General features: G+C 55.3%; 1 protein-coding gene across 4 annotated transcripts; it reads left to right on the top strand.

Moving 5' to 3' along the window:
* Positions 1-355: 355 nt before the first annotated feature.
* Positions 356-24,888, top strand: ASIC1 (acid sensing ion channel subunit 1). 4 transcript variants are annotated; one of them, XM_049102718.1, is made up of 12 exons: positions 356-493; positions 1,373-1,750; positions 2,361-2,556; positions 18,955-19,105; positions 19,731-19,858; positions 20,139-20,292; positions 20,687-20,743; positions 21,164-21,317; positions 21,758-21,849; positions 22,347-22,426; positions 22,514-22,618; positions 22,769-24,888. In XM_049102718.1, exons 2-12 carry the CDS (start codon positions 1,389-1,391, stop codon positions 22,871-22,873), a joined length of 1,584 nt encoding a protein of 527 aa, XP_048958675.1. In that variant the 5' UTR covers positions 356-493; positions 1,373-1,388; the 3' UTR covers positions 22,874-24,888. The 4 variants fall into 4 exon arrangements, with proteins under 4 accessions (XP_048958675.1, XP_025333373.1, XP_048958674.1 ...); XM_025477588.3 differs by having other exon boundaries at positions 357-493; positions 20,142-20,292; XM_049102717.1 differs by lacking the exons at positions 356-493; positions 1,373-1,750; positions 2,361-2,556 and adding an exon at positions 15,456-16,332.
* Positions 24,889-24,996: the final 108 nt, after the last annotated feature.

Below are 24,996 nucleotides of genomic sequence, written 5' to 3'. Positions count from 1 at the left end.
CGCGCGCACACACCACACACGGCCGCACACACACGAGCCGCGGGGCCTCGCGGGCAGGGACGCGGCTCCCGGACCGGCGGGAGGCAGAGCCGCGGGGAGCGGCCGCGCGCAGGGGGCGAGGCGGCGGGGGGAGCCCTCGGTCCCGCTCCCGCGGCCGGGGGCCCCGCGCGCACCCCGGCCCGGAGACACCCTCGCAGACACTCGTAGGCGCGCACGCGCACCCTCTCCCCTCCCCCGCCGCCTCCCGGCCGGACGATGGATCCCTGCAGATCCCGGGGCTGAGAGCACCGCCACAGCGAGCCCAGGCGAGCGAGCGAGCGAGCGGAGCCGAGCCGAGCCGGGCCGGGCGGGCCGCTCCCTGCAGGGCTGTGCGCGGCGCCCCGCGGGCTCCCGCTCCGGGCCATGAGCCCCTCCGCCGCCCGGCGCTGAGCCCGCGTCCGGCCCCGCGCCCCAGGACCCGCCGCCGCCTGCCGGGTGCCCGAAGCCCCCCCAGGTGGGTCTCCGATGCCCCCGCCTCGGGCTGCGGGACTCCCCAGCGCCCCGAAGCCAGGACTTTCCTCCCCTCCGCTTCCCCCGGCGGCCGGGGCGGCGCGGTGGCTGGGGAGGGGGGCGGGGGCCGCGCAGGGGACCGGGCCGCGTCGAGGAGCTGGACTGGAGGGGGGCTGCGTCCGGGGCGGGGACAGCTGCTGTCAGAGGGAACCGCGCCCCCCCATGCGTCCACCTCGGGCTGCCCCCCTCCCCCCACCCCCGCCCCCACCCCCACCCCCCACCCCAAACGTGCACACACACAGCCCGCGCCGCCGTTGGGAGAACTGGAGCCGCCCGCAGGTGAGGACTCGGGCCGGGCCCCCCGCCTCCCCGCCTCCCCGGGGTGGGGGGGGCGGTTAGCCCCGGTTTCGCTTCCCCGGGTGAAAGCCCAGTCCTGGGGACACCCGTGGCCAGAAGCTCCTGCCCCCCCTCCCCGGGGTCTGTCCATCTGGGGGAGTCTTCGTCTCCAGGATGGGGCGGACATTCCTGTCCCAGACTGACCCCACATCTGGAGGAAACTCCTGTGCCTGCCTGTGGAAATATTGGGACTTCCTCTCGCTCTCGGATGACTACATCTGGGGTCTCCCCTGGCCTGGGAAGCTTCCCTGGGAGAGCATTCTCTTGGCCTGAGCTGACCCCAGAGCCCCTGCATTCGGAGGAACCCTCCTCTAGGAGGGTGTCCCTTGGCCAGCCACCTCTGGGCTCACACAGAGGGAAGTCTTCTGCCCCAGAGGCGGTGACCTCTGGTGATAGGGATTCCCAAGGGACACATTTGCAGCCCCCCGCCCCGCCCCCCATGTGTACTCTCACCGCAGGACTCTAACAGACTACCCATCTTCCCCAGGATCCCCTGGGCCAGGATGGAACTGAAGGCCGAGGAGGAGGAGGTGGGAGGCGTCCAGCCGGTGAGCATCCAGGCCTTCGCCAGCAGCTCCACGCTGCACGGCCTGGCCCACATCTTCTCCTACGAACGGCTGTCTCTGAAGCGGGCGCTCTGGGCCCTATGCTTCCTGGGCTCACTGGCTGTGCTGCTGTGTGTGTGCACCGAGCGGGTGCAGTACTACTTCCACTACCACCACGTCACCAAGCTCGATGAGGTGGCTGCCTCCCAGCTCACCTTCCCCGCCGTCACGCTGTGCAATCTCAACGAGTTCCGCTTTAGCCAAGTCTCCAAGAATGACCTGTACCACGCTGGGGAGCTGCTGGCCCTGCTCAACAACAGGTGGGCGGCTCCCACCCATCCTCGGCTCGCTGGAGTTGCATGCATCCCAGCTCCTAGTTATTCCCATCGGGGTGCTTGCCTTTCTAAACCCACCATAGAGCCCAGACCACCCTGTCCTCCAGGCTCCCCAGACCTGCCACTCACAGCAAAGGAATTGGAGCACTGCTGAGCATGCAGTGCAGGGCACCCAATCTCTGATCCCAGCATAGTCCCAGCCTGAGCTGTGAGACATCAGTACCCTCTCTAGAGTGACCTTTGTCACCCTCCTGCCCCTGTGTCTTGATCTTCTTCTCCTTACTTGAGGGATGGGGGCAGACCATCTTTACCGGGTAGAGACTGTAATATAAAAGATAGCTCCTGCCTTGATCTCTCTGCCCTCCCCTCCCTTACCCATGCAGCCACTGCAGACCCTATTGTCTTCTCAGACCCCATGGGGCAGGTCCTCTGGACACACCTAGTTCTCCTGTGCCCGTGCCCAGGCCTGATCTCCAGGGCTAACTCTGCCCCCTGCCACCCCCACCCCAACCCCAGTTGGGTTTGGGGTTCTAGAGGCCAAATGGAGGCAGGGACGAAAAATGCTGATCCATTCGCTGCTCACCCTGGGCTCCAGGTATGAGATACCGGACACACAGATGGCAGATGAGAAGCAGCTGGAGATACTGCAGGACAAGGCCAACTTCCGCAGCTTCAAGCCCAAGCCCTTCAACATGCGGGAGTTCTACGACCGCGCAGGGCACGACATTCGAGACATGCTGCTCTCCTGCCACTTCCGTGGGGAGGTCTGCAGCGCTGAAGACTTCAAGGTGGTGAGTGAGTCCCCTGGTGTGGGGTCCACCGAGTCAGGCCTGAGGAGGAGGAGGAGGAGGAGGAGGAGGAAGAGAAAGAGGAAGAGGAGATTAGGAGCCCTGGGGCCTCTGTCAAGCTTGCTACTCCGGGAGAGGAAGCTGAGTGTCCCTGGGGTTTGCTTCTGTCAGGAGGGATCTTAGTTCAGTACAGGGGCTCATTTGCTCTGTGGGAGGGCCTGAGCATCAGCCTTGTGTCCACGGCGACAGGAAAGAGAGCCCACAGTGCACAGCACACACAGGCGGACATACCCACACAGAGTCTGGCATGACCCCAACCCCATCAAGCTTACCTTTTGGGCTACAGGTGTCAGACCTGGACGTGGTGGTGGGTAAGCTGCAGCCTTGTTACTAGAAATGAGGTCTGAGGACCATCACCTGGAAGATTGAAAGAACTGCAGGACTTAGCCACCGCACTTTCCAGACCTACTGAATCAGAATTTGCATTTTGACAGGTGATTTGAACTTAAGTTTGAGAAGCACCATGAAACATAGGAAGTGAGGGAAGCTTTCTCTTAAATAGCTAGACAGGTAATTCTCTCTGTGCCACACACCCCCTCCACACACACACACACACACACACACACACACACGCATACACACGCATACTCTCTGATTGGGTTCCTCCCCTTGTCAGCAAGAGCCAGTGTCTGAGGAAGGAGAGGTTATTTGGGGTACAAAGTCATGGCTGAACTGGAGGCTTCCTTTGCTTCTTTTTTTTTTTTTTTCCTCATCTCTTTGCTTCTGAAAATGGAGATGCCCCACAGTCCCACACAGCACTCCCCGCAGGTGGGGTTGCCTCAAAGTGAGCATCCCAGGGAGGGTTAGAAGTGACTTGCATCTCACGTGCCAGGTGATCCTGGGCAAGTCATACAGGTTCCTGAGAGGTTACAACTAGACAGAGGCTGGAACGGGACCAGAGGACCTGAAGCCATAGGTGAAAAATGACACCAGATGAGAGAACGATGCTTGTAACTCTTCAGAACGCTTTGTAGGCTCTCGTGCAATCCCCTGGATAAACAGCCATATTATCTCTATTTTGCAAATGTGCAAACTGAGACAGAACAATAGGATGAGTCCCGGGTTATTGACAGGTTCAGGATTAGAACTCATATCTTGTAAAGTTCCAACGTAGTATGCTCTTTTTATTACTACTGCCAACCCTGGAGTCGTGATGTCCACTTCCAATTCTGGTCATTGCTCTTTGAAAACCCAGTCTCTCTAGGATCCCCTTCCTATCCATGCCTGCCTCTAATGCTCTGCTCTCAGAGACTCCCTTTTCTCCCTTTCCCATTTCTCTCCTACTTGCTTGCATCCTCCTAGCATTATGGGAGCATGAACTGCACTTGTTTCTGTAGAAATATTGGAGCCATGGTCATCCTTGTTTTTTCCTGCTGAGGTTACAGAAGAATTCCCACCTCTTTAAGCCCTGCTCTGCAGACCAGTTTTATGGGCCTTTGTCAGTCCTGCCAGACGAAGGTTACATGCCCATACTCCTTGCTGAGCCAAGCTGATGGGGAGCATAGGGTGATGCCTTAACCACTTCCTTCTTTTCCTTTCTCAAAACAGGGAAGTCCTGGATTCTCCAGAACCTGAGACCAAAGGGTTCCCAGGCTCACCAATTATGTACCCATGAGTAGTAGAAGTTAGGTGAGGGTGAAAGGCAGAGAGCCGTCCTCCTCTGCAACATACCCAATATATAGCAGAAGGGACCAGCAAGAAAGAGAAAACCCAGTAGCTTGGATGGTTTGTAGTATTGAATGAAGGGCTAAGAAGGCATAACATGGGGATACAGTTAGTCTATAAAAAGTCTTCAGTTGAGGCTCCGTTTGTCCCTCATGTCCGGAAGGATTCCAAGTGGTGATTGCTATGACATGTTAAGGTTCATGAAAATGGAGATACAGAAATGTGATTGGTCCATGTTATCTGAGGGGACAATTCTAAGTGTCAGATGGTGATATGACTGGTTCACAAAGTTCTGGAGCAATTGGAATTCTTGTTCTTGCTTGGGGTTGGGGTGGGAGGAGATATGAGAGCTGATAGCCTGCAGTCCCAGCCCTGGCTCTTCTTGGTTCTGGGTTGCTGGGGAAGACCAGGTTTTTGATGTTTCTGAGCCCATGTCAAAGACCTGACTCTGCGTCTGGCTGCACCCAAACCTCTCAGCGCCTCCTTCTACCCTGTCTCACTGACCTCCTTGCTCACTGTTTCTGTGTCCGGAGCTCTCCCACTTCTGCCCATAGGGATGTTCCTACACAGATGGGAGCTTGGCTGTGAGTCCATGTCTGACATCTCCCGAGGGGAAGTGAGGGGCTGCGGCGCTCTCCTCCAGGTCCCTGGTACTTAGGGGCGTAGACACTCCTTGCCCGAAGCTCTGCGGACTTTGGTCTAATAGTTAACATCTCCTCTCCATCCTTGCCATTCTCTGCTAGGTCGAGAGATATGTATCTAGCCCCTGGACAGTTGTGGCACTGAAGAAAACATTTGCCTCTTGGGTCAGAGCTTAGGAGAGACCATCTTGGCATCTTCTGCTGCCTTGAAACAGAAACCTAGAGTCCAAGCCCTGGTTCAGAGATTTTGCAAAATACAGTGTGCACAGGTACATGTGAACTCCTCTGCAGGTTTCCAGGGGCCAAGCTCATCCAACAGTGAGAACCCTGCTCATAGAGGACAGTTCAGGAGGTATAAGGGCATACTCTGGTCCCTCAGAGACCCTGGTCCCTCTAGCAGGGATCTGCAGTGACAAGTGTTCCCCTCAGATGTCTTCAGAATCCAGCTTAACTGCAGCAGATGGACTGGTGGTCACAGTGTTTGACTGGGTCTACCCGCCCCCCCCCCCCCCCCCGCAGCTGTAGCTGAGTCAGCTTGGGAGAGTGAGGATAAATATGGGGAACCTGGGTTAATCTGGGAGAAACTAGTTTGGGACTGAGGAGGCTGAGGGTGGACCGTAGTGGTTCTCTCCTGAGCTACCAAAAGAGGAAGCTACCAAAGACCCACTGTCAAGGACCCCTCTTCCCTGGCCAACGCTGCTTTTCCTTTGAGGTGGGATGTTTGGTTGCCGGGGCAACGGGGTCTGAGGCTCTGCTCTCCCACCCCACCTCAAGGCCAGTCAGGCCAAGGCAGGGCAGGGGTTCCTGGAGGGGGACGGGGGCGCAGCTGTCCGCCGTTGTCTGGGTGGGGGCCGGAGGGAGTGAGCACAGCCGCAGCTGGTGCCAGCCTCCAGCTGCACCTTATCTGTCCCTGGCAGTGGGAGCTCCTATGTGGCTGGAATGCTGAGCAGCGCCAAGGGGAGGGGGCTGGCAGATGGCTGCCCAGTCAGCCCTATGCCATCCCCCTCCTCCAGCTGAGACCCAGAGCCTCTGCCTGGGGCAGAGAGAGAAGGGAATTCATTTCTGGGCCCTGGAAGAGAAGGAAGGGGAGGGTAGAAAATGGAAATCTTGGGGGTGGGCATGCAGTGGAGATGGTATTCTCTCTCTTGGGGGGTAGAATTGGGGGACAAGGGATTGGGGGACATGAATCCTTGAGGTGGCCTACAGGAGTGTCCCCACCCCCCCACCCCCTGCCCAGGTCCCTGGAGTAGAGACAGGAATTCCCCCAGAGAGATGGACTAAGGAGGAGGGGTGGGACAGAAATCCCCTTAAGGTCTGGAGGGGGCAGGACTCTTCTGGAGCTCCTAGAGGGGTTAGAAGGTGATAGAAGTGGGTGTAGGTGGGTGATCCTGAGACCTGGAGAGGGGAGGGAGAGGCCATCTTAAAGCCAGCTGAACCGGGCCTGGCAGGTGCCAGAGACAACTTCCTTATCCCCACCTTAGCTCTGCCCCTCACGCCCACGCACCCTAGCTTACCTCGCCCCCCTCCCACCCCGAGCAGCTCAGACCAGGAGTCCCTGGGGAGAGCCCAGCCCCACTACCCGGGTGTGTTCCCTCCAGCTAGCAGGGAGTGGAGGGGCTTCTGCACGAAAAGGCTGCCCAGACTGCGACAGAGGGAAGGAGGGTCCTGAGCACCACCCCCCCCCACCCTCCCCACCCAGGGGCGGACCCTACGCGTCTTTGTGTGTGTGTGTTCGTGGGGGGCCGGCAGCGGCAAGGGGAACCTGCAGACGTTGCAGCGGGACAGGAGAGAGGCTGGAGTGGAGAGGTTAACTTTGGAGGAGGGCATTCCTTCCAGCCTTACCCTTCCTTTCTCTCCCTCCCTCCCTTCAAAGTGCTAGAGGTTGGAGGGAGGAGGCTGGAGTGGAGCTGGTCGCAAGAATACGGGGGACCCTGGTTCGGGTCTCCCCCTCTCTCCCTTTCTGTCTCTCTCTCAGATGCATATACACACAAACCTCCTTTGGATAACGTAGCTTCCTCTCTCACCTCCTCTCCCTCTCCTTCCTTCCTCCCCTGCCGTTCTGGACTCCACCCCTCTCCCAGACTGCAGTTAGCTAAGAGGCTACTCTAAGTTAATTGATCTCCCGGCTGCTGGCTAAAGTAATAGGGAATTGATGTAAGTAACTAAGTGCCTCTGGGGGCAGAGTGGGAAGTGCAAGGGTGGGGAGGAGGAGTGCTTCCAAGCCAGGGGCCTTTCTCCTGCCCCGGCCTGCCGGCCTGCCCAAAGCTCAACGGCATGGTCACTGCTGCACCTGGTGTGCATCCAAGAAGCAGGGGTGAGGCCTGCAGAGAGGCCCACGTTTCTGCTGTGGGTGGAGGTGGCTTCTGAGCATGCTTCAACTTTGTGGAAGGCACTTGCAGTGCTGGGGGGAGGGGAGATGAGTCGGTCTGAGGTGACGGCTCCGGCAACTTCTACCCTCTGGCTGAGAACCTTCCAGTCAGGATGCTTGTGTGGGGATTCTGGGAGGCAAACGTGGAAAGCAGAGAGCAAGACTGAGAAGTGGTACCTAGTTCTGGCGGAGGATGAGGCTGGGCACCGGGACCCCTCGGTTCTATTTTAGGCATAGTTTCATCTGGCTCCATTTCTCAGCTTCTAGGCACAATTTCCTGTGAGGAAAGGAGGCTCTAAGTAGATGGCTAAATTACTTTGCCAAGAGGCAGCCCCTCCTTCAGCCTCTGGGACTCTCTTGGCTGAGCCCACGCTGGCCCATGCATGGAACGGACGCGCGGCGCTGACTTCCCTGGACACGTGGATCAGACACCTTCCTCGTGGAAGATTTTAACATGAGCACGAAACAGCTGTGTGTTCACCTGGAGGGGAGGTTCCCTTAAGAAACCACAAGGACAGAGACTCTGAGGCCCCCAGGCTCTCCGGGGCTACTCCCCAAGGTAGAGGGAGGGCAAGTGGCGGATTTCTGGGCTACTGTGAGTTCTTGGAAAGGAAACCCTTTCTCATCCCTTTCTCATCCGTCTCATCCGCACTCCCTAGACGAGGCTGCAGTCCCCGGGGCCCTGGGAGGTTGGGCTGTATGGCTTAGTGCTGTGTGTCTCTAATTGATGCGTCACATCATCGAGCCAGGCTGGGGACATCCCGGGGGTGAGACCGCTGCAGTGGCCTTACCATGGACAGCAGCCAACTCAGCCTTCCTGTGCCGGTGCCACACTCACTCCAAGTGTGCAAGCACGCAGGTGCACCTCGGTTGGGGTGTCTCGGAATGGAGGACGTAGATTAGGGCGTGAAGTGGATGTCTGTGGATGTGCCTGGGGGCACTCGCAGCTCTCTTAGTGCAATTGTGGGAGGGAGCTCGTGCACAGACAAACCTTTGGTCACATGCAGAGCACATACCAGCAAAATTAATCATCTCTTCCAGTCGAGCTTTGCAGTTTACAAATTCCCTTTATTTTAGCTCCTGATCCTCATAATTCTGGGAGGCAGGCAGATATTAATATCTTCACTTGAGAGATGAGGAAACTGAGGCTCAGCGATGTTAGGTGACTTGGCTGAGGTCACACAGCCGGTGCATGCCAGAGTGGGACCTTGACTTCAGATCTTCTAAGTCCAGGTTCTTTGTGTGTGACTGTAGGAGTGGGCCTTGTGGAGCAAGGGGAGCAGGGTGTCTGGCTCCCCACTTGCCATGCTCTCTCAAGAAGCAGGAGGCAGGAAGGAAAAGAAAAGGTGCAAAGGAGAAGGAACCCCAGACTTAGGCTGGCGACACCAAGTCTTTTGACTCCTCTGCCTTTCCATTGTGCCATTTGGCCAAATCCCAGCTTTGCAAGGTAGACCCGCCACTGGCTTTCCTCAGGTGGCTCCAGGGCAGCCAAGCTCTGCCAGAGGAGGTCACACAACAAGCCAGCTTGAAATCGCTTTGTGCTCATGATCAACATCCTGAAATGGGCATGCAGTGCCGCCAAGCAACCCCGCTGTGTTTTCCGGGTCACCTTGCTCATCCCAATGACTCCTTCAAGCTTCTCTGCTCATCTCAGCCACCCTTCCTAGCCCCCCCTTGCACCCTCGGCAGATGACTTTGCTTCCTGCTTCACCAAGAAGATAGAAGGGACATCTGGGTGGCTTAATGGGTTAAGCATCTGCCTTTGGCTCAGGTCATGATCCTGGCATCCTGGGATTGAGCCCGCATTGAGCCCCCGCATGGCTTCAGGCTCCCAGCTCAGTGGGGAGTCTGCTTCTCCCTCTCCCCCTTCCTCTGCTCCTGCTCTCTCTCTCTCATGCTCTCTCTCTCTTATACTCTCTGCTGTCTCTCTCTCAAATAAATAAAATCTTTTTTTTTTTTTTTTAAAGAAGCCTCGGCCAAAAAAAAAAAAGAAGAAGAAGCCTCGACCAAGATCTCCCCCTTCCCATTGGGGAACATCCCTCTTATCTAGGCTGAAATCTCAACCTATTATTTTTTAAAGATTTTTAATTTTTATTTATTCGTAAAAGACAGAGAGAGAGGCAGAGACGCAGACAGAGGGAGAAGCAGGCTCCATGCTGGGAGCCCGATGCAGGACTCGATCCCAGGACTCGATCCCAGGACTCCAGGATTGTGCCCTGGGCCAAAGGCAGGCGCTAAACCGCTGAGCCACCCAGGGATCCCCTCAACCTATTCTTTCCAACCGATCTCCTTCTTCCAGTATAGGAATTTCACCCTAAAGATTTGCCTCTCCCTCAGCTATGGTCAGTCTCTCCCCTCTCCAGGGGAATCTACCTGTTGACACATGAAGCATGCTGAAGATTCTCCCATCTTGAAATATGTAGCTACAATGACAGCTAACATTTATCGAGCACTTACTATGTATCAGGGTTGAGGTTAAGATAAAAACCAAAAACCAAAGGTCTCTCAACTCCGTGGCTTGAGCTCCAGCTCCCACACTCTCTCTGCTTCCTTTCTCAGATAAAATTCGGAAAAGTAATGTATATATTCCACTGTCTCCATCTTCTCATCTCAAACTCATGCTCCAATCCACTTCAGGCTGCCTTCTGTCCACTCCCAGCACTCCACCAAAACTAAGAGCTGAGGCCACCAGCGACCTCCACGTGGCCAGAACCTGCAAACATTTTTTTTATCCTTAATTTCTCAATAACATTCAAAATGGTTGACCACCTTCCCCTTTTTAAACTTTCCTGGGGGGATCCCTGGGTGGTGCAGCGGTTTGGCGCCTGCCTTTGGCCCGGGGCGCGATCCTGGAGACCGGGGATCGTCTCTGGGATCGAATCCCACGTCGGGTTCCCTGCATGGAGCCTGCTTCTCCCTCTGCCTGTGTCTCTGCCTCTCTGTCTCTCTCTGTGTGACTATCATGAATAAATAAATAAAATCTTTAAAAAAAAATAAATAAATAAACTTTCCTGGGGCGCCTGGGTGGCTCAATGGGTTAACCGTCCAACTCTTGATTTCAGCTCAGGTCATGATCTCAGGGTCATGAGACAGTTCCACGTGCAGTGGGGAGTCTCCTTGAAATTCTCTCTTTCCCTCTCCCTCTGCCCCTACCCTTAACCCCTCTCACTGCACATACTCTGTCTCTTAAAAAAAAAGAGGAAAAAAACTGTAAAACATTTGTAATACCCCAGAAAGTACCTTTGGGCCCCTTCCTAGTCAATGCTACCACACAAGAGTTAACCACTATTCTGACTTCTGGTGGTGCAGATACGTTCCACCTGTTCTTGAAGTTCCTAGAGTATATGTATTCTCCAGACAGTACCCACACTTTTGTGTCTGTCTTCTTTTGCTCATGATATTGTCTGTGAGATTGTTTTGTTTTGTGTGGTGGTAGCACTTTGTCAATGCTGTGTAGTACTCATTATGTAAATATGCCAAAATGTATTTATCCAGTCTACTCTTGCTAGACATTTGGGTTGTTACTAGTTTTTTGGCTATTGGAAGTAAAGCCACCATGAACGTTCTTGTTTATGTTTTTTGGTTGTCCTATGTAACTGGGAGCTGTGGTTAAGTCACAGGTTGGGACTCTGTTTGGCTTTGGTGGATATTGATCCATCTAGGCTTGCTCTCTTTCTCTTTCTTTTGACTTCCTATTCTATTCTTGGGCCATCTCTTCTTCACTCATGTCAGCATCTAGACCTTGGCAGGTGCCAGATGTGTGCTTCAGCCTGGCTGTCTTCAGCCTCTGTGCTAATGGCCAATCTCCCTGTTCACATCTCCACTTGGATGACCTGAGGCTCAAAAAACCCAGTATGTGTAAAGCCAAATTCATCATCTTATCTCCCAAACTAGTCCTTTCCTTGTGTTCCTGGCCCAGTAAACCACCCCACCATTCAGCCACTTATGCAAACTAGGAAGCATCCCTGACACTCCATCTCCCTCATCTCCCTTAATAGGATCTGCTATTGATGCCTCCTAAACATCTCCACCCTATCACCCTGCTCCAAGCCAGTCCACTACTCACTCCTTGTCTCACCTGACCTTGTGAGGTTTCCTGACAGGTCTTCCAGCACCCCTCTGGCTGTTCCAGTAGACAAATCCAAATTTTTCAAAATACTGCTCTGATCACTTGAAGTCCTCCCACGGTGTGCCTCCCATTGTCCTTGGACAAGAATCTTTGCTGTGGAGACACCTGGATGGCTCAGCATCTGCCTTCAGCTCAGGGTGTGATCCCGGGGTCCAGGATTGAGTCCCACACCAGGCTCCCTGCATGGAGTCTGCTTCTCCCTCTGCCTCTGTCTCTGCCTTTCTCTCTGTGTCTCTCATTAAAAAAATCTTAAAAAAAAAAATCTTCACTGTGGCCTGCAAGATCCTGAGGGGTCTGGGTCCTGCCTGTTTCTTCAGCCTGTTCTTACCCTGCTCTGGATGTCCAGTTATATCCTCCTCCTCTGAGCTCTCCCCCCACCCCACCCAAGGTCTTCAGGGCCTTTGCATAACTCTTCTCTCTGGAATACTCTTCCCCTGCCCCACCTCATACAGACCTAATTACTCTTTATTCTTCAGATCACAATTCAAACACACACACAGAGAAACCTACTTTGATTCCCTGGGCTGTGTCAGAACCTCCTGTCACTCACTCCCAAATTATGTTTCATAGCCCTGATCATGATTCGCAAGTAAGTATTTACTTTTGCAATTTTTAGAAAATGGTATCTGTCTCCCCCAGTTAGACAGTAAGCTCCACACGGGCAGGATCCTGGTTCATCATATATTCTTAATGTGTCCTCAGCCCATAAACACTCAGTGACTATTTGATGAATAAATGAAAGAATGAAGGAGGAAGGGATTTAGAGGGGGATGGTCTAATTCTAGTCTCATGCCCACCACTTGCTCTCCATGAAACTTGAACAGGTCACTGTGCCTCGGTTTCCTCATCTGTCAAATGAGGGTAAAGTTACTCAAACCCTTTTGCTAGGCTGTATAAGGATCCCTGAGATATCTACTGAGAAGCCTGAAACATTCTACAAGTGTTGGCAGGGGGGTGGGGGGGTTATTTCTATCTATCTATCTATCTATCTATCTATCTATCTATCTATCATCTATCTATCTATTTATTTATTTATTTTTGTGAGGGGGTTTTAGAAAGAGATGCAGAGAAAGTCAGAAACCACTGAGTTGCCACACACAGTTTAAGAGTGATACTGGGTAGGGATTGACATGGGGAAGGGTTGCATCCTTGGACAGAATGTACAGAATTGGTTTGTTGTTCTGCGCGTATGTCTACTTGGCCACTTCTCCTGGGGCCTCTGTTTGTGCTGCTTGATACTCTCCTTATGTGCCATTACTGTGAAATATTCGGATTTATCTATTGGAACAAGATGAGGCAGGAGGAAATGTTAGAGGAGGGAGGAAATGCGGTTGGTGTGTGTGTGTGTGTGTGTGTGTGTGTGTGTGTGTTTGTTGCCCCACAAGGGAGCTGTGTGTAGTGCTGTGTAGGTGTGCAGTGTGGGTCTTTATGTTGGTGTGGGGGAAGAATTGTCCCGCCATACCCGGATTGGCTGTCCTCTAAAGCCACTGGGTGTGCATGTCCCCCCTCTCTGGTGAAGCCCCAGGATAGAAGCATCCCCTCCCTTAGCCTCTTCCCTCTGGAAGTCTAATCTCCTTCCCCTTCCAGGAAGTCTGAAGGAGGGGCATAATGCCCTCTAGTGGGTGTGGAACGCATGGGCAGCTGCAGCTTCCCCACCTCCCACCCAGGCCTAGAACTTAATTTACCTCTGAAACATCCTGAGGATGTGCAAAGCCCTCTGAGAGCTGAGGTCTGATGGGGGGTGGGGGGGTGGAGAGCAAATGCACACAGGACCAGAAACAGAAAAGGAACCCCTGAGTTCATACAGAAGAAGCCTGAGGACAACAGCTGAAGGTGTGTGGTGGGGGGTTCTCTCTCTCCTCATCTCTGCAGTGGACTCTGAAGTTGCCCTGGGTCTTCCTGGTCTTTCTCAGTTCTGGTTTCCTTCACATGGTCACTGAGTCTTGCTCTTTCATTCTCACAGTCTCTGTCGTCAAGGAGCTCTTGGTTACTACTCAAGCCTGAAGGGACTTGAGCAGGATGGGACCCTTTGTTCTGTTTGCTGGGTGGGTACTACCTATGCCCTGTGCAGTCAGGGAAGGAAGGCTTCTTGGAGGAGGTGATGTGTGAGTAAGGTCTTGAAAAATGAGGAGAAATTCTCCGGATGGAATCCGAGGAAGGCACAGAGCTGTGAATGAGCCTAGGGGATCTACAGAATAGGAGAAGGGCACGCTGGCTGGGCGCTGGACTGCTGTGGAGGGTGGGGGAAGGGGAAGGAGAGCTGGAAGGGAAATTGCCAAGGCTTCATATAGCTTTTCCTGAGATGGAGGTGATTTTACCAAGAGGCACTGGTGACTGAAGAAGGTCTCTGTGCAGGAGAATGGTCAGAATTATAGAAGGTGAGGAGAAACTGTGGGGAGGCGGGGAGTTAGGGGGTCAGGTGGAAGGCTGATGTTTAGGCAAAAGAGATGAGGCCAGTCTGAGGGCAATGGTGAAAGGATGGAGAGGGGCCAGATCTCAACGGCTGCTCTTCCCCTGGGGCCTCTGTGTCCCTGGCAGCAAAGTTGAGGCCAGAGGTCCCACATCAGTCAGTGCCACTGAACTTGGCATCTTGCCTGCCATCCCTAACACCCTCCAGGGTCCCTGCATGCAAATGGAGAAGGGAAGAGGTGTTGGAGCAGGGAGGGAGGGGGGAGGGGGGAAGAGAATAGGGAGGGGGTCTGGGGCTGTGGATGGTTAAGGAATGGCAAGGCCCAAGTAGACTCATCGGACCCCCACTGCTTTGTTTCTGATCCTGCAGAGGAAGGGTTAACCTGCTTCCCCTCCCTCCCTCCCTTCCACTCCTCCCCTCAGGTCACCTTCTAGGCCCTGGAGACTTGACTGATGGCTCAAGTTCCTCAATCAGTGGCCCTGAGTAATCAGAGCACACAGTGGGGCCAGGGGCCTGGGGTCAGAGAATGGTAAACTGGGAGCAAGGGGAGCCTCAGAGACTAAGGTGCTGGGGCTGAGGGTTTGGGGGGCACCCCAGGTTGATCCCCGAGGCTCTCCACCTGACCTGGGAGATTGCCCTGATCTCATTTCTTCTGCCTCCTGGACAGAATTCCTCGAACTCCTCTCCTGGACCACTGAGGGGTGGGCAAGCTAGGAGGGGGAGTGGTGATCTGCCTGGAAGCTTTTCAGTGGCAAGAGACTGGGTCCCTCCCTGCCCCCCCTCCTGGTGCCGGGAACTGGCCATAAATGAGTCTGTGGTCAGTGAGAGACCTCTGCTAATGGAACCTGGGCTGCCCCCCAAGCCACAGAAGGGAAAGGTGGAGGAGGAGAAAGTGACCTAAGTACAGCTCAGCACGGGGCGGGGGGGGGGGGGGGGTTGTTGGGGGGCATGTAGGGGTGGTGCTGACTTGAAGCTCTGCCAGGGTCAGGGGAGGGAGGGGAAGATAAATGGGGTTGGGGACTGGCTGGAGGGAAACTGGAGGTCAAGGCAATGATTGCAGGGGAATTAAGGGTTCAGGAAGTCACCGGGTAAATTGGGGTTAGGGCAGTGACAGGAAGGGAACTGGGGTCTTAGGAGTATATTGGGAGAAGGTGGGGGCATGATCATTGGAATAATTGGGGAGATTATGACTCAGGGGCAGTCAAGGAGGAATGAGAGTTCTGAGAGAGAGAGAGCCGAGAGAGTGCAGAGGCTCTTATGTCTCAGGGGAATGGCTGCACCAGTGAGAATGGAGGCGAGGACCCAGAACTGGGGTAGGAAGGTGGAGGGAGATGCTGAAGAGCAGATGAGAGGGTGACGGGCAGTTTGAATGTCATGGGGGAGGGGCAGGGGCTGTTGCTGTGAGCTGTGGGAGCAAAGGAGTCTCACCTGGAGCCCCGAGGCTTTTCCAGGGCTTCCACTGTCTTCAACCCTCTCTGTCCTGCTGGAGCTGGTAGCCGGAAAGGGGCTGTGGCCCGCCTCCTCTCCATCTGGCTCCCTTTCCCGCTGCCATCCATTATTCATCAGCCCAGGCGCCCGCCCTCCCAGGCAGGGCAGGCAGGTCCTCCTCTCCTCCCCGCCCCGCCCAGGCTCAGCCACACCGCCGCCGAGCAGCCACACCGCCGCCGAGCAGCCACACCGCCGCCGAGCAACCACACTGCCGCCCAGGCCGGGGCAGGCGGGCGGACGGAGGAAGAACGGAGCCTCGGACACCTGCGGAGGCGCGGGGTGGCTGGCCCTGCTGGTCCCTGCCTGAGAGCACATCTGCCTCTCGTTTCTCCTGCCAATCCCCCAGTGGAAGGCCCTGAAGAAGATGCCCATCCAGATCTTCTGCTCTGTGTCATTCTCCTCTGGAGAGGAGGCCCCAGGGCCCTTGGGAGATGTTTGGGGTCCCCACCAGCGGCGGCAGCGGGACAACTCAGAATCAGAAGAGGAAGAAGAGAAGGAACAGGAGGCAGTGAGGAAGGAGGCTAGAGAGGAGGATTCGCCCATGGATCTGGTGGCCTTTGCCAACAGCTGTACCCTGCATGGCGCCAGCCACATCTTCGTGGAGGGAGGTCCGGGGCCGAGGCAGGCCCTGTGGGCAGTGGCCTTTGTCTTGGCATTGGGCGCCTTCCTGTGCCAGGTGGGGGACCGCGTTGCCTATTACCTCAGCTACCCGCACGTGACTCTGCTAGATGAGGTGGCCACCACGGAGCTGGCCTTCCCGGCAGTCACCCTCTGCAACACGAATGCCGTGCGCCTGTCCCAGCTCAGCTACCCCGACTTGCTCTACCTGGCCCCCATGCTGGGGCTGGATGAAAGTGATGACCCTGGGGTGCCTCTTGCCCCACCGGGGCCGGAGGCCTTCTCTGGGGAGCCCTTTAACCTGCATCGCTTCTACAATCGCTCCTGCCACCGGCTGGAGGACATGCTGCTCGATTGCTCCTACTGCGGGGGGCCCTGTGGCCCTCACAACTTCTCGGTGGTGAGTGGGGGCCCATGCCTGACACGGCACCCCAAGGGTGTCCGCCACGGCTTACCCTGAGCATCACCTCCTGGGACTGGGGCTGGTGGCCATCCTGCCTCTCCTCCACCTCACCTGAGCCACCCACCCTTCCCAACAGGACTCAGGGAGGCCCAGCTTGCCCTGGGGCTGGGGCTGGGCTGCTGTTTTCAGGTCTGTACTGGTACCGCTCTTCATGTTAGAATCTGGAAATACATCTGTGCTGATTGGTAATTAGTTGCTGCCTGGAGGCCCCCAGGGTCTCCCTGAATATTCTCCAGCATCTCCAGCCCTTCCCCAGATCTCCTTGTGATCCAGCAGGGCCTAGAACCTTACTGTGTCTCTGAGGTCATACTTTGCTCTGCTGGTGGGTACCTAGACCTGGCCTTAAAAATTTTGACTGTGACCCCTGGGCTGGAGCCAGAGCAGATGTCACCTGGTCTCTGGAAATGCAGGAGAAGGGTGTGGAATGCAAGTGGAGGGGTGAGGACAGTCCCTGACTCCACCCCACCACAGCCTTCTCAGCAGTGACTAAAGCCGGGACTTCAGTGCATCCTCACTTGGTCTTTCAGTGCTCCTTCTACAGGGTGTGTGTGTGTGTGTGTGTGTGTGTGTCTGTCTGTCTGTCTGTCTGAGGGAGAATAACAATCCTCCTCTAAATCTTCTCCCTCCCCCAGGTCTAAGTAATCAGGAATCCTCTTCCCTGGGAAAGTCCTGTGGCAGGGTCAGCCTCCTGCTTGCCCTCCCATTCTGGAGTCTAGGGCCTTCCTTGCTGAGAGACCAAGTAGCACCCCATCCCCTACCCAGTTCAGCTTCCCCTTCTGTCTGGCCTGATTCCTTTTGTGCCCCGTCCCGATGCCAGATGCCAGGCCTTCCCTTCCCACACATCTATCCCCTCAGCCCTCCACCTCCTCCCTGGCACAGGAGCAGGTGGGTGTCGTCATATAAGTGCATCATGGGCCAGCTGCAGACAGAGATCAGGAGGTTTATGGCCACTGGGCCTCAGGGAGGTCAGGAAATAAAGGAACATGAGATAAGAAAGGAGTCAACCTGGCTTCCTCTAGACCAAAAGGTAGAGCAGACACTTCTCACACAGAACCACCAGGTGGCAGCAGTGGCCCACAGGTCCCCTGCACAGCTCTCAGCCCAAGTAAGCCAGCGCTCTCAGCCCCCCACTTTCCCAGACAGAGGGGTAGGCATGGGTGTGTGTTGGGAGCCTGTGACCGAATGCCACGACACCTCATAGTGGTGGGACGACGAGTCCTTGGAGTTCTCTCTCAACTTCATCTGTGGACTTTGCCCTTTCTTTTCTGGATGGGGAAGAGGATCTTCTAGGAAGGGGGAAAGGGAACATTTAGGACTCTATTTCCTAGTAACCCCCACACCCCTGACTTCTCTGGTCTGGCCTGACACTGTCTCTCTCTTTCTCTGGCATATGTGTGTACTTAACCTTCTAACTCACTTTGTGGATTTTGTTGCCATCAAGCAGTAGGAAAAGTACACTCACCTCATTTTTTGTGGGAACCTGGAAACATTCAGAGAAACTGTGGGAAGAGGGCCACAAAGAATTGCTTCACTCTTCTCTTTGTGGCTATGTCATCAGGGCCTTGATAAGGGCTGCTCTGAGGCATGGAATAGGAAGACTGCCCCCAAAGCTGAGAGCTCCTCTGAGGCCCCCTCAGTTCTGCACAAGTGTTGCCAAGCATGCCATGCCCTGGATGCTCAGTACCAAATCCTGGGGGAGGAGGTACTGGTGCTTGGATGAGCATGGTCCTTGGGATGGCAACTGGGTCAGTTTTCAGGTTCTGGTGATGATGGGACAATGATGGACACAAAGGGCTAATGGCTGGGGGTGGGGGGAATTAACCTTGGGGAGAGCAGGATTTCAGATGCCTGGGGCAAAATCCAGAAGAGAAGATATATCTCAGAAGCCCTAGGAACTTGGGGCTGAGGAGAGGGTCCTTAGGAGGGACCAGGAGTATGGCAGTGATGGGATCCTGGTGATGGAGGTATATTTGTCAGGGTCCTCCCAGGACTGCCATTCAGATAGTTTAATTGAAAAGACTTGAACAAAGGGACTGTTTATAGAGCTGTGGGCAGAGTAAAGGAAACTGCCTGAAGGGGCCTGAGACACTTCGTGATAGTGGGAAAATTGTCACATAAAGGCTAGAGGGGCACAGGGAAGTGGCAGGACTTTGCAGGGAGGCCTCCTGGTGGGATCTGCAGTCTCAATGGGTCTAAACTACTGCCAGAGCATTCTCAGAGGCGTGAGGGGTGGGGAAGGATGAAAACCCTGATCTCCCCTCCTTCTGCTCTCTGATCCCTCTCTGATAAGCTCCCATTGGCCACACCCACCCCGAAGCCTGTCCAAGTGGCAAAGGAGCACGGGCAGTGCACCCCACAGGGATCAGCTTTCTAGGGCGCACATCAGGGCAAAGCAAGGCAGAGAATGGGTGGGAAGGAGGACAAATGGAGAAAGTGCTGCACAGAAGGGATCGTTCCAGAAGTGTGTTGAGATTACAGCAGCTGAGGGGTCTGGGAACAGCCCTTGGTAGGTAGAGGGTGCTGGCAGGACTCTCAGGCTCTCCACTCTGCCCTCACCAGGTCTTCACACGATATGGAAAGTGCTATACATTCAACTCGGGCCGAGATGGGCGTCCACGGCTGAAGACCATGAAGGGTGGGACTGGCAATGGGCTGGAGATAATGCTGGACATCCAGCAGGATGAGTACCTGCCTGTATGGGGAGAGACTGGTATGTCACTTCTCTCAGGGGCCCCTTCCCATGGCCCTAGCCATCAGCCTCCACCAGGGGACTCCTGAGATCCATTGTGGGACCTGAGACAGGACTTGGCCCTCCTCCCTTCCTCCCAGCATCTTGCCATCTCCATCTCCGACTCTACCTGACTGCCACCCTCACAGTTCCCTGGCTCCCCCTTCCTGGCTCAGTTACTCTCCAAGGTAACCAGCCGTCGCTTTCCATCAGTGGCCGCCACTCACTCTATAAATAACTCCCTCTCTTCTTGGGCTGCCTGCCGTCAGTCTGGTCTCGAGGGACCTTGGGGCTGAGAGAGATAGGAAGAAGGGAGACAGGGAGGGGGAGAAATAGAGAGTGTCTGGGAAAGAATTTGAAACCGCAAGATGCATACCCAGAGCCCGGTAAGAAACGCATGTAGGATGTGGTGTTCATCAGGGCAGCGTGGAGCTAGTGAACCCAAAAGGAGGCTGGGAATGGGCTAGGACCCCCCAGAGACTAACCCCTCCCCCAGTCCCAGTGTGCACTGTGCTCACCCCTAGGAAAGGCAGCATGGCCCCAGCTCTGAATAAGGTTAGGGAGTCAGAAGCCCTCCCAATACACCCCCTGCTCCTCATTCCCATAGATGAGACGTCCTTCGAAGCGGGCATCAAAGTGCAGATCCACAGTCAGGATGAACCTCCCTTCATCGACCAGCTGGGCTTTGGTGTGGCCCCAGGGTTCCAGACCTTTGTGTCCTGCCAGGAGCAGCGGGTGAGAGGGCCACGGGAGGGTGGTCCCAGGGGGTGTGTATTGAGGGGTCGAGACGGAGTGGTGGGTAATCAATACAGGAGGGACAGGTGAGCTAGGGCTTGGGGGCTGATCTGACTAGTGAGAAGCATGAATGAACAGGAGTGCTCTGCAAACTCTGAGACCCTCAGAGTCTGTGGAGGGACAGGGAGCAAGGCTCCTGAGTTCTGCGTCTTGTCAGAGAAGTCCATCAAGGTGACTCGGGGAGAAGTCCCCACACCCCCCAGCTCCCCGGCTCTCCCAGCAGCTCATCTACCTGCCCCCGCCCTGGGGCACCTGCAAAGCTGTTACCATGGACTCGGATTTCTTCGACTCCTACAGCATTACTGCCTGCCGCATCGACTGTGAGACACGCTACCTGGTGGAGAACTGTAACTGCCGCATGGTGCATATGCCAGGTCAGGCCCCAAAGCTCCAAACACAATCTTGGAGCCCCTCAGCCTGCATTGCCCCTCACCAGCTCCCCATCAACCTTCTGCCAACATGGAAGCAAGATTAAATGGCTTTTCTGCACCCCAGTTCTAGCCCCATTCCATACTCACATGGCTCTTGTCCCTCTAACCTCAATTCCCACCTGTACCCATAAAAATGTGTGGGAAGGGGTCCAGGAGGGATGGACTGTGGGGTGGGTGGGTGGTGTGTGGTCACCTTCAGGACATACTGGGGGCTGGCTAGTCCTGCCTTCCCACCCACTCCCATCTTCTAGTTTCTAGGCGCTTGGTACCACCACCATCATCATCACGAGACCCCTTTAATCTCCATCCTGCACCACTGTCTTTTCTCCTCTGTTAGGGGATGCCCCATACTGCACTCCAGAACAGTACAAGGAGTGTGCGGATCCTGCTCTGGGTGAGCACCCCTGTCTTGGGGCAGTCTGGGGGAAGGAAGGAGCCACATGCATAGGGGTTTTAGGCCAAGCTCCCAGAAGCTTCCAACAACTCCCGGATCAGGCTTCACTTGGAATCTCTTGTGTCTGACTTAAGCAAGGCTGGGAATAATATCTCTAGAGGCCCCCGTGCCCTTACCCTCTCTCATCAGCACCTCAGCTGGTTGACCCTCGAGGGCCCCAATGAGATATAGGACTAAGAAATACCCATGGGGAGGCTGGGTGAGGATCAGCACAGGGCAGACACAGGGCTCGGGTCAGAACAGGTCAGAAAAAGAGAAAGGGGCCTAGGTTTCCTTCGGACAGGGCCAGGATGTTCGTGTTGGGAAGGAGCTGGCCGAAGGGCACCACTCAACTGGTGCCTCTCGCCTGGTCGGGCACAGACTTCCTGGTGGAGAAGGACCAGGAGTACTGTGTGTGTGAAATGCCCTGCAACCTGACCCGCTATGGCAAGGAGCTGTCCATGGTCAAGATCCCCAGCAAAGCGTCAGCCAAGTACCTGGCCAAGAAGTTCAACAAGTCTGAGCAGTACATAGGGTAAGGGCTCTGGCTGTGCAGGGCAGGGCCCTTGGGCTGGGACTGTAGAGGGTGTGAGTGGGCTTTGAGGGGCCGGTAGACAGGAGGAGATTGAGATGAAAAGGGGAAGGCAACCAAAGTGTCTGGGATGGGCATGGGGGGCAGATCAAGCTGGAACAAACAATGGAAGCACCTCTCTTTCCTCCTTGCATCATTCTGTATCTTCATCCTCACTGCTGTAACTGGGAACAACCCCATGCTTGCCAGTGTGCAGAGCATCTTTTCATTTTTGCCATCACATTTAATCCTCACGACAGTTCTACACTGAGGGTACCCCCATCAACATCTCATTTTATGGGTATGGAGACAGATTCAGAGAGGGTAACTTGCTAAGGTCACCTGGTCAGTGAGGGACAGAGATGTGACTTGAACCCAGGTCTCCTCCCCCAACCCCTTTGCAGGGAGAACATCCTGGTGCTGGACATTTTCTTTGAAGTCCTCAACTATGAGACTATTGAGCAGAAGAAGGCCTATGAAATTGCAGGGCTCCTGGGTGAGCTGTTCATGGCACTGTCCCCTTCCCATGCCATGGGCATGGTGTGACATCCTACCGCCCAAAGCAGGCTGCCTGCCTCGGTCCCACAAGTTCCTTTGTCCCCTGCCATTCCCCCCCCTCCCGGGGCCTTTCCCCAAACTATGTTGTCTTGGTGGGAGGAGGGGATGAACCTTCTCTTAGGGCAAAGTGGAAGAGACAGGCCCGTGGGTATGAATGGGGGACTATTTGATAAGCCTCTGAAAATTCACCCAGAGAATGAATGTTGGGGTATTTGATATTTTCTGAATACCTGTTCGCTTTAGAAAAGTAGAAAAAATGCAGAAAAACATAGAGAAGAAAATAAGAACCCCACCAGAATTGCTCTGTGCTCCTTTTATACAAAGGCGGTCGATCTTTTTGCAAATGCGACTTGCCTGCCCCTGTCCCAGGGAGCTCTGCTGCTTCCACGGTGTCCTGACACCTCTGACCTCCCCGTGCCCTCCCCACTCCTGCAGGTGACATTGGGGGCCAGATGGGGCTGTTTATTGGGGCCAGCATCCTCACAGTACTGGAGCTCTTCGACTACGCCTATGAGGTAAGCGGGGGCGGGGCGCTGGGGCGGGGCCACCGGAGGGGCGGCGGTCCTGCCGGTCTAACCTCTCGCCACCCACCTCTGTCCCAGGTTATTAAACACAAGCTGTGCCGAAGAGGAAAGTGCCAGAAGGAGGCCAAAAGGAGCAGCGCGGACAAGGGTGTGGCCCTTAGCCTGGATGACGTCAAAAGACATGTGAGGGAGCAAGACAGAGGTGCCCTCCAGTCCCGCCCCTACCCCCAGCCCCAGGCCCACGCACCCCCCCCCCTTCTCTGCCTCTCCCACGCCCCAGCACCACCTGTGGCCCTTCTGATAACCAGTCCCTGTCCTGTGCCGTTCCCCTAGAACCCGTGTGAGAGCCTCCGGGGCCACCCTGCCGGGATGACGTATGCTGCCAACATCCTACCTCACCATCCGGCCCGAGGCACTTTTGAGGACTTTACCTGCTGAGCCCCGCAGGCCACTGTACCAAAGGCCTAGATGGGGAGGGCTAGGAGAGTAAGGGGGCCCTCAGCTGCGACCCCCCCACATCTGCCCTGGGGACTCACTCCCCCCTCCCAAGGTAGTCTCCCACTCCTGGGCAGTCTTTTCCTCTGGTCTGCAGAGGAAGGAATCTTGACCATAGAGCCCTCTCCCTGCCTCTACCCCATTCTTTTTATTTTTACCGAAACTAATCTTAAAAAAACTAAACTAAACTAAAAAGAGAGAATGGGGCAGGTGACCTCAGGCTGCCCCTCTCTGTTCCATGCTGCCTCCCCCAGCTCCCAGCCTGAATTCTGTCTGTCTGGCTGTCTGTCATCTGAGTGTCCACCTACATTCTGCTGCCACCAGTCACCAAAGCCCCTCCCAGTGGGGGGTGGAGGGGATCCTTGGGGTCTGGAATTTGGCCCCAAACCAGAGAATGTACCTTGAAGGGGAGGGCTAGTGGGGGGGGGGCTTCCCCAGCCTTAAGAGACCCTCTCAGCCCAGTGACCCCCCCCAACCCCAAGTCTCCAGGCAGGAACTAAGACTCTAGTCCCCATCCCCACCCCCTTACATGTGAAGTCTCTAGGGAGTTGGGGATGGGGGATTACCTGAAGAAGTGGATGATGGGGAGGAGATGTGTCCCTGGTGCTGTAGGCCACATCCTGATATCTGTAAGTTTACCCCCACCCCAGAACTGCTGGAGAGAAATCCCAAGAGGTAGCACTCCTCTACCATCCCACGAAAGATCCAGCTGGTTGGCTTCCAGCTCAGGGAGAGGGGCACTGGTGCCTAACCTCACTGGTCCCTCTCCCCGGGGCCCCTGCAGAGGGCCACATCCATAAATTTTCTTATGGAACTCTCCCAAGTCCTCTTCCCCAACTTCATTTGCTTCTCTCAACAACCTCATCTGCATTTTCTATTTCTATATGATACAGACTCTATATTGCTATATCTCTGTATATACTTTCCCCTAACTCTGTCTGTCTCTACCCCCATCCCCTCTTGTCTCTAAGAACCATCTTCCCACCCAAAGTTCCCCTTTCTGTGTTTCTACTCCCTCCCTGGTCTCTGAATGCCTTCGCCTGTATAAAGAGTTGGACTTTCTCCCCTGGTGTCTGTACTGTGTACACACATCCCTCTGAGAAGCACAAGGAGACGACACGCGCATTGTAACCTTCGCACTGTCTCGGTGGCGACATAAAGGAAGCTGTGAATCACAAGCTCTGCCTCTTTCTGGCCTCACCCTCTCCCCCCAATCCCGGGCACCCTACGCCCTCCCTGTAGCCTTAACATTCCCTCCCCTGTTCCACCATCCCAATGCCCTTTGCCTGGCTGACTGTGGCCTCCCCCAAGAAGGGGTAGTTACAGACAGAGCCCCCCACCTAGGGAGTGGAGATCTGCTCTGCACACTAAGCCAAGGGTATCAGACACAAGGGGAACTGTGGATTGGTGACTCTTGTAGCTGGAACAGCGGCATGCAGACTAGCAGAAGTTGAGGTCCTCAGTCAGTGACCTTTCCTTTCTTCTGGGTGCCCAGCCTCCTTTCCTCACCTAATACCCAAGCCCATCACTTGTATTTTCTGGTGAGGTATGGTTTGGTAATGGTGGGAAAAATACAGGCGTAGAGTAGTTGAAAGCTCTGCTGTTCTGTCCCTTCCTTCCTATCTTAATGAGAAACAAGTGAGGTAGAGGGCCCGTCGTGCCGCCTCCCCCAGGCACTCCTCCTAGGCCAGAGGCCTACCCCTTCCCAGGCCTTCTCTACCCAGCTGTCTCTTGGTTTCCAACCCCAGAACAGGACTTTGGCAGGTCACCTGTACATTGGCCTGGTGCTGGAGAGTGAAGCTATGGGATTTTCGGGAACTCTTGGTTCCTAGAAATTCCTTGGAGATCAGACCTCTCCAAAGGGAAGCAAGGCCAAGGGGTGTGCACCGGATGGGGAACAGCAGGCAGGGCTATGGGTGACGCATGCCTCTGGTCTAATAAACTGGGTTTCAACCATCTCTTTGGTGTCGTTCTTCTCTTCGAGAGTATTTAGGTCTCCCACGAAGTGCCTCCAGCTGAGCTTAGCTTGGGGCCAAAGAATCGTGGAGAAGTCAGGAGGCTCAAGC

The sequence above is a fragment of the Canis lupus genome, chromosome 27 (genome assembly GCF_003254725.2).
Source record: "Canis lupus dingo isolate Sandy chromosome 27, ASM325472v2, whole genome shotgun sequence".
NCBI lineage: Eukaryota > Metazoa > Chordata > Mammalia > Carnivora > Canidae > Canis > Canis lupus.
Note: the sequence above shows the minus strand (reverse complement) of the source record. Positions and strands in the feature narration are given on the sequence as shown.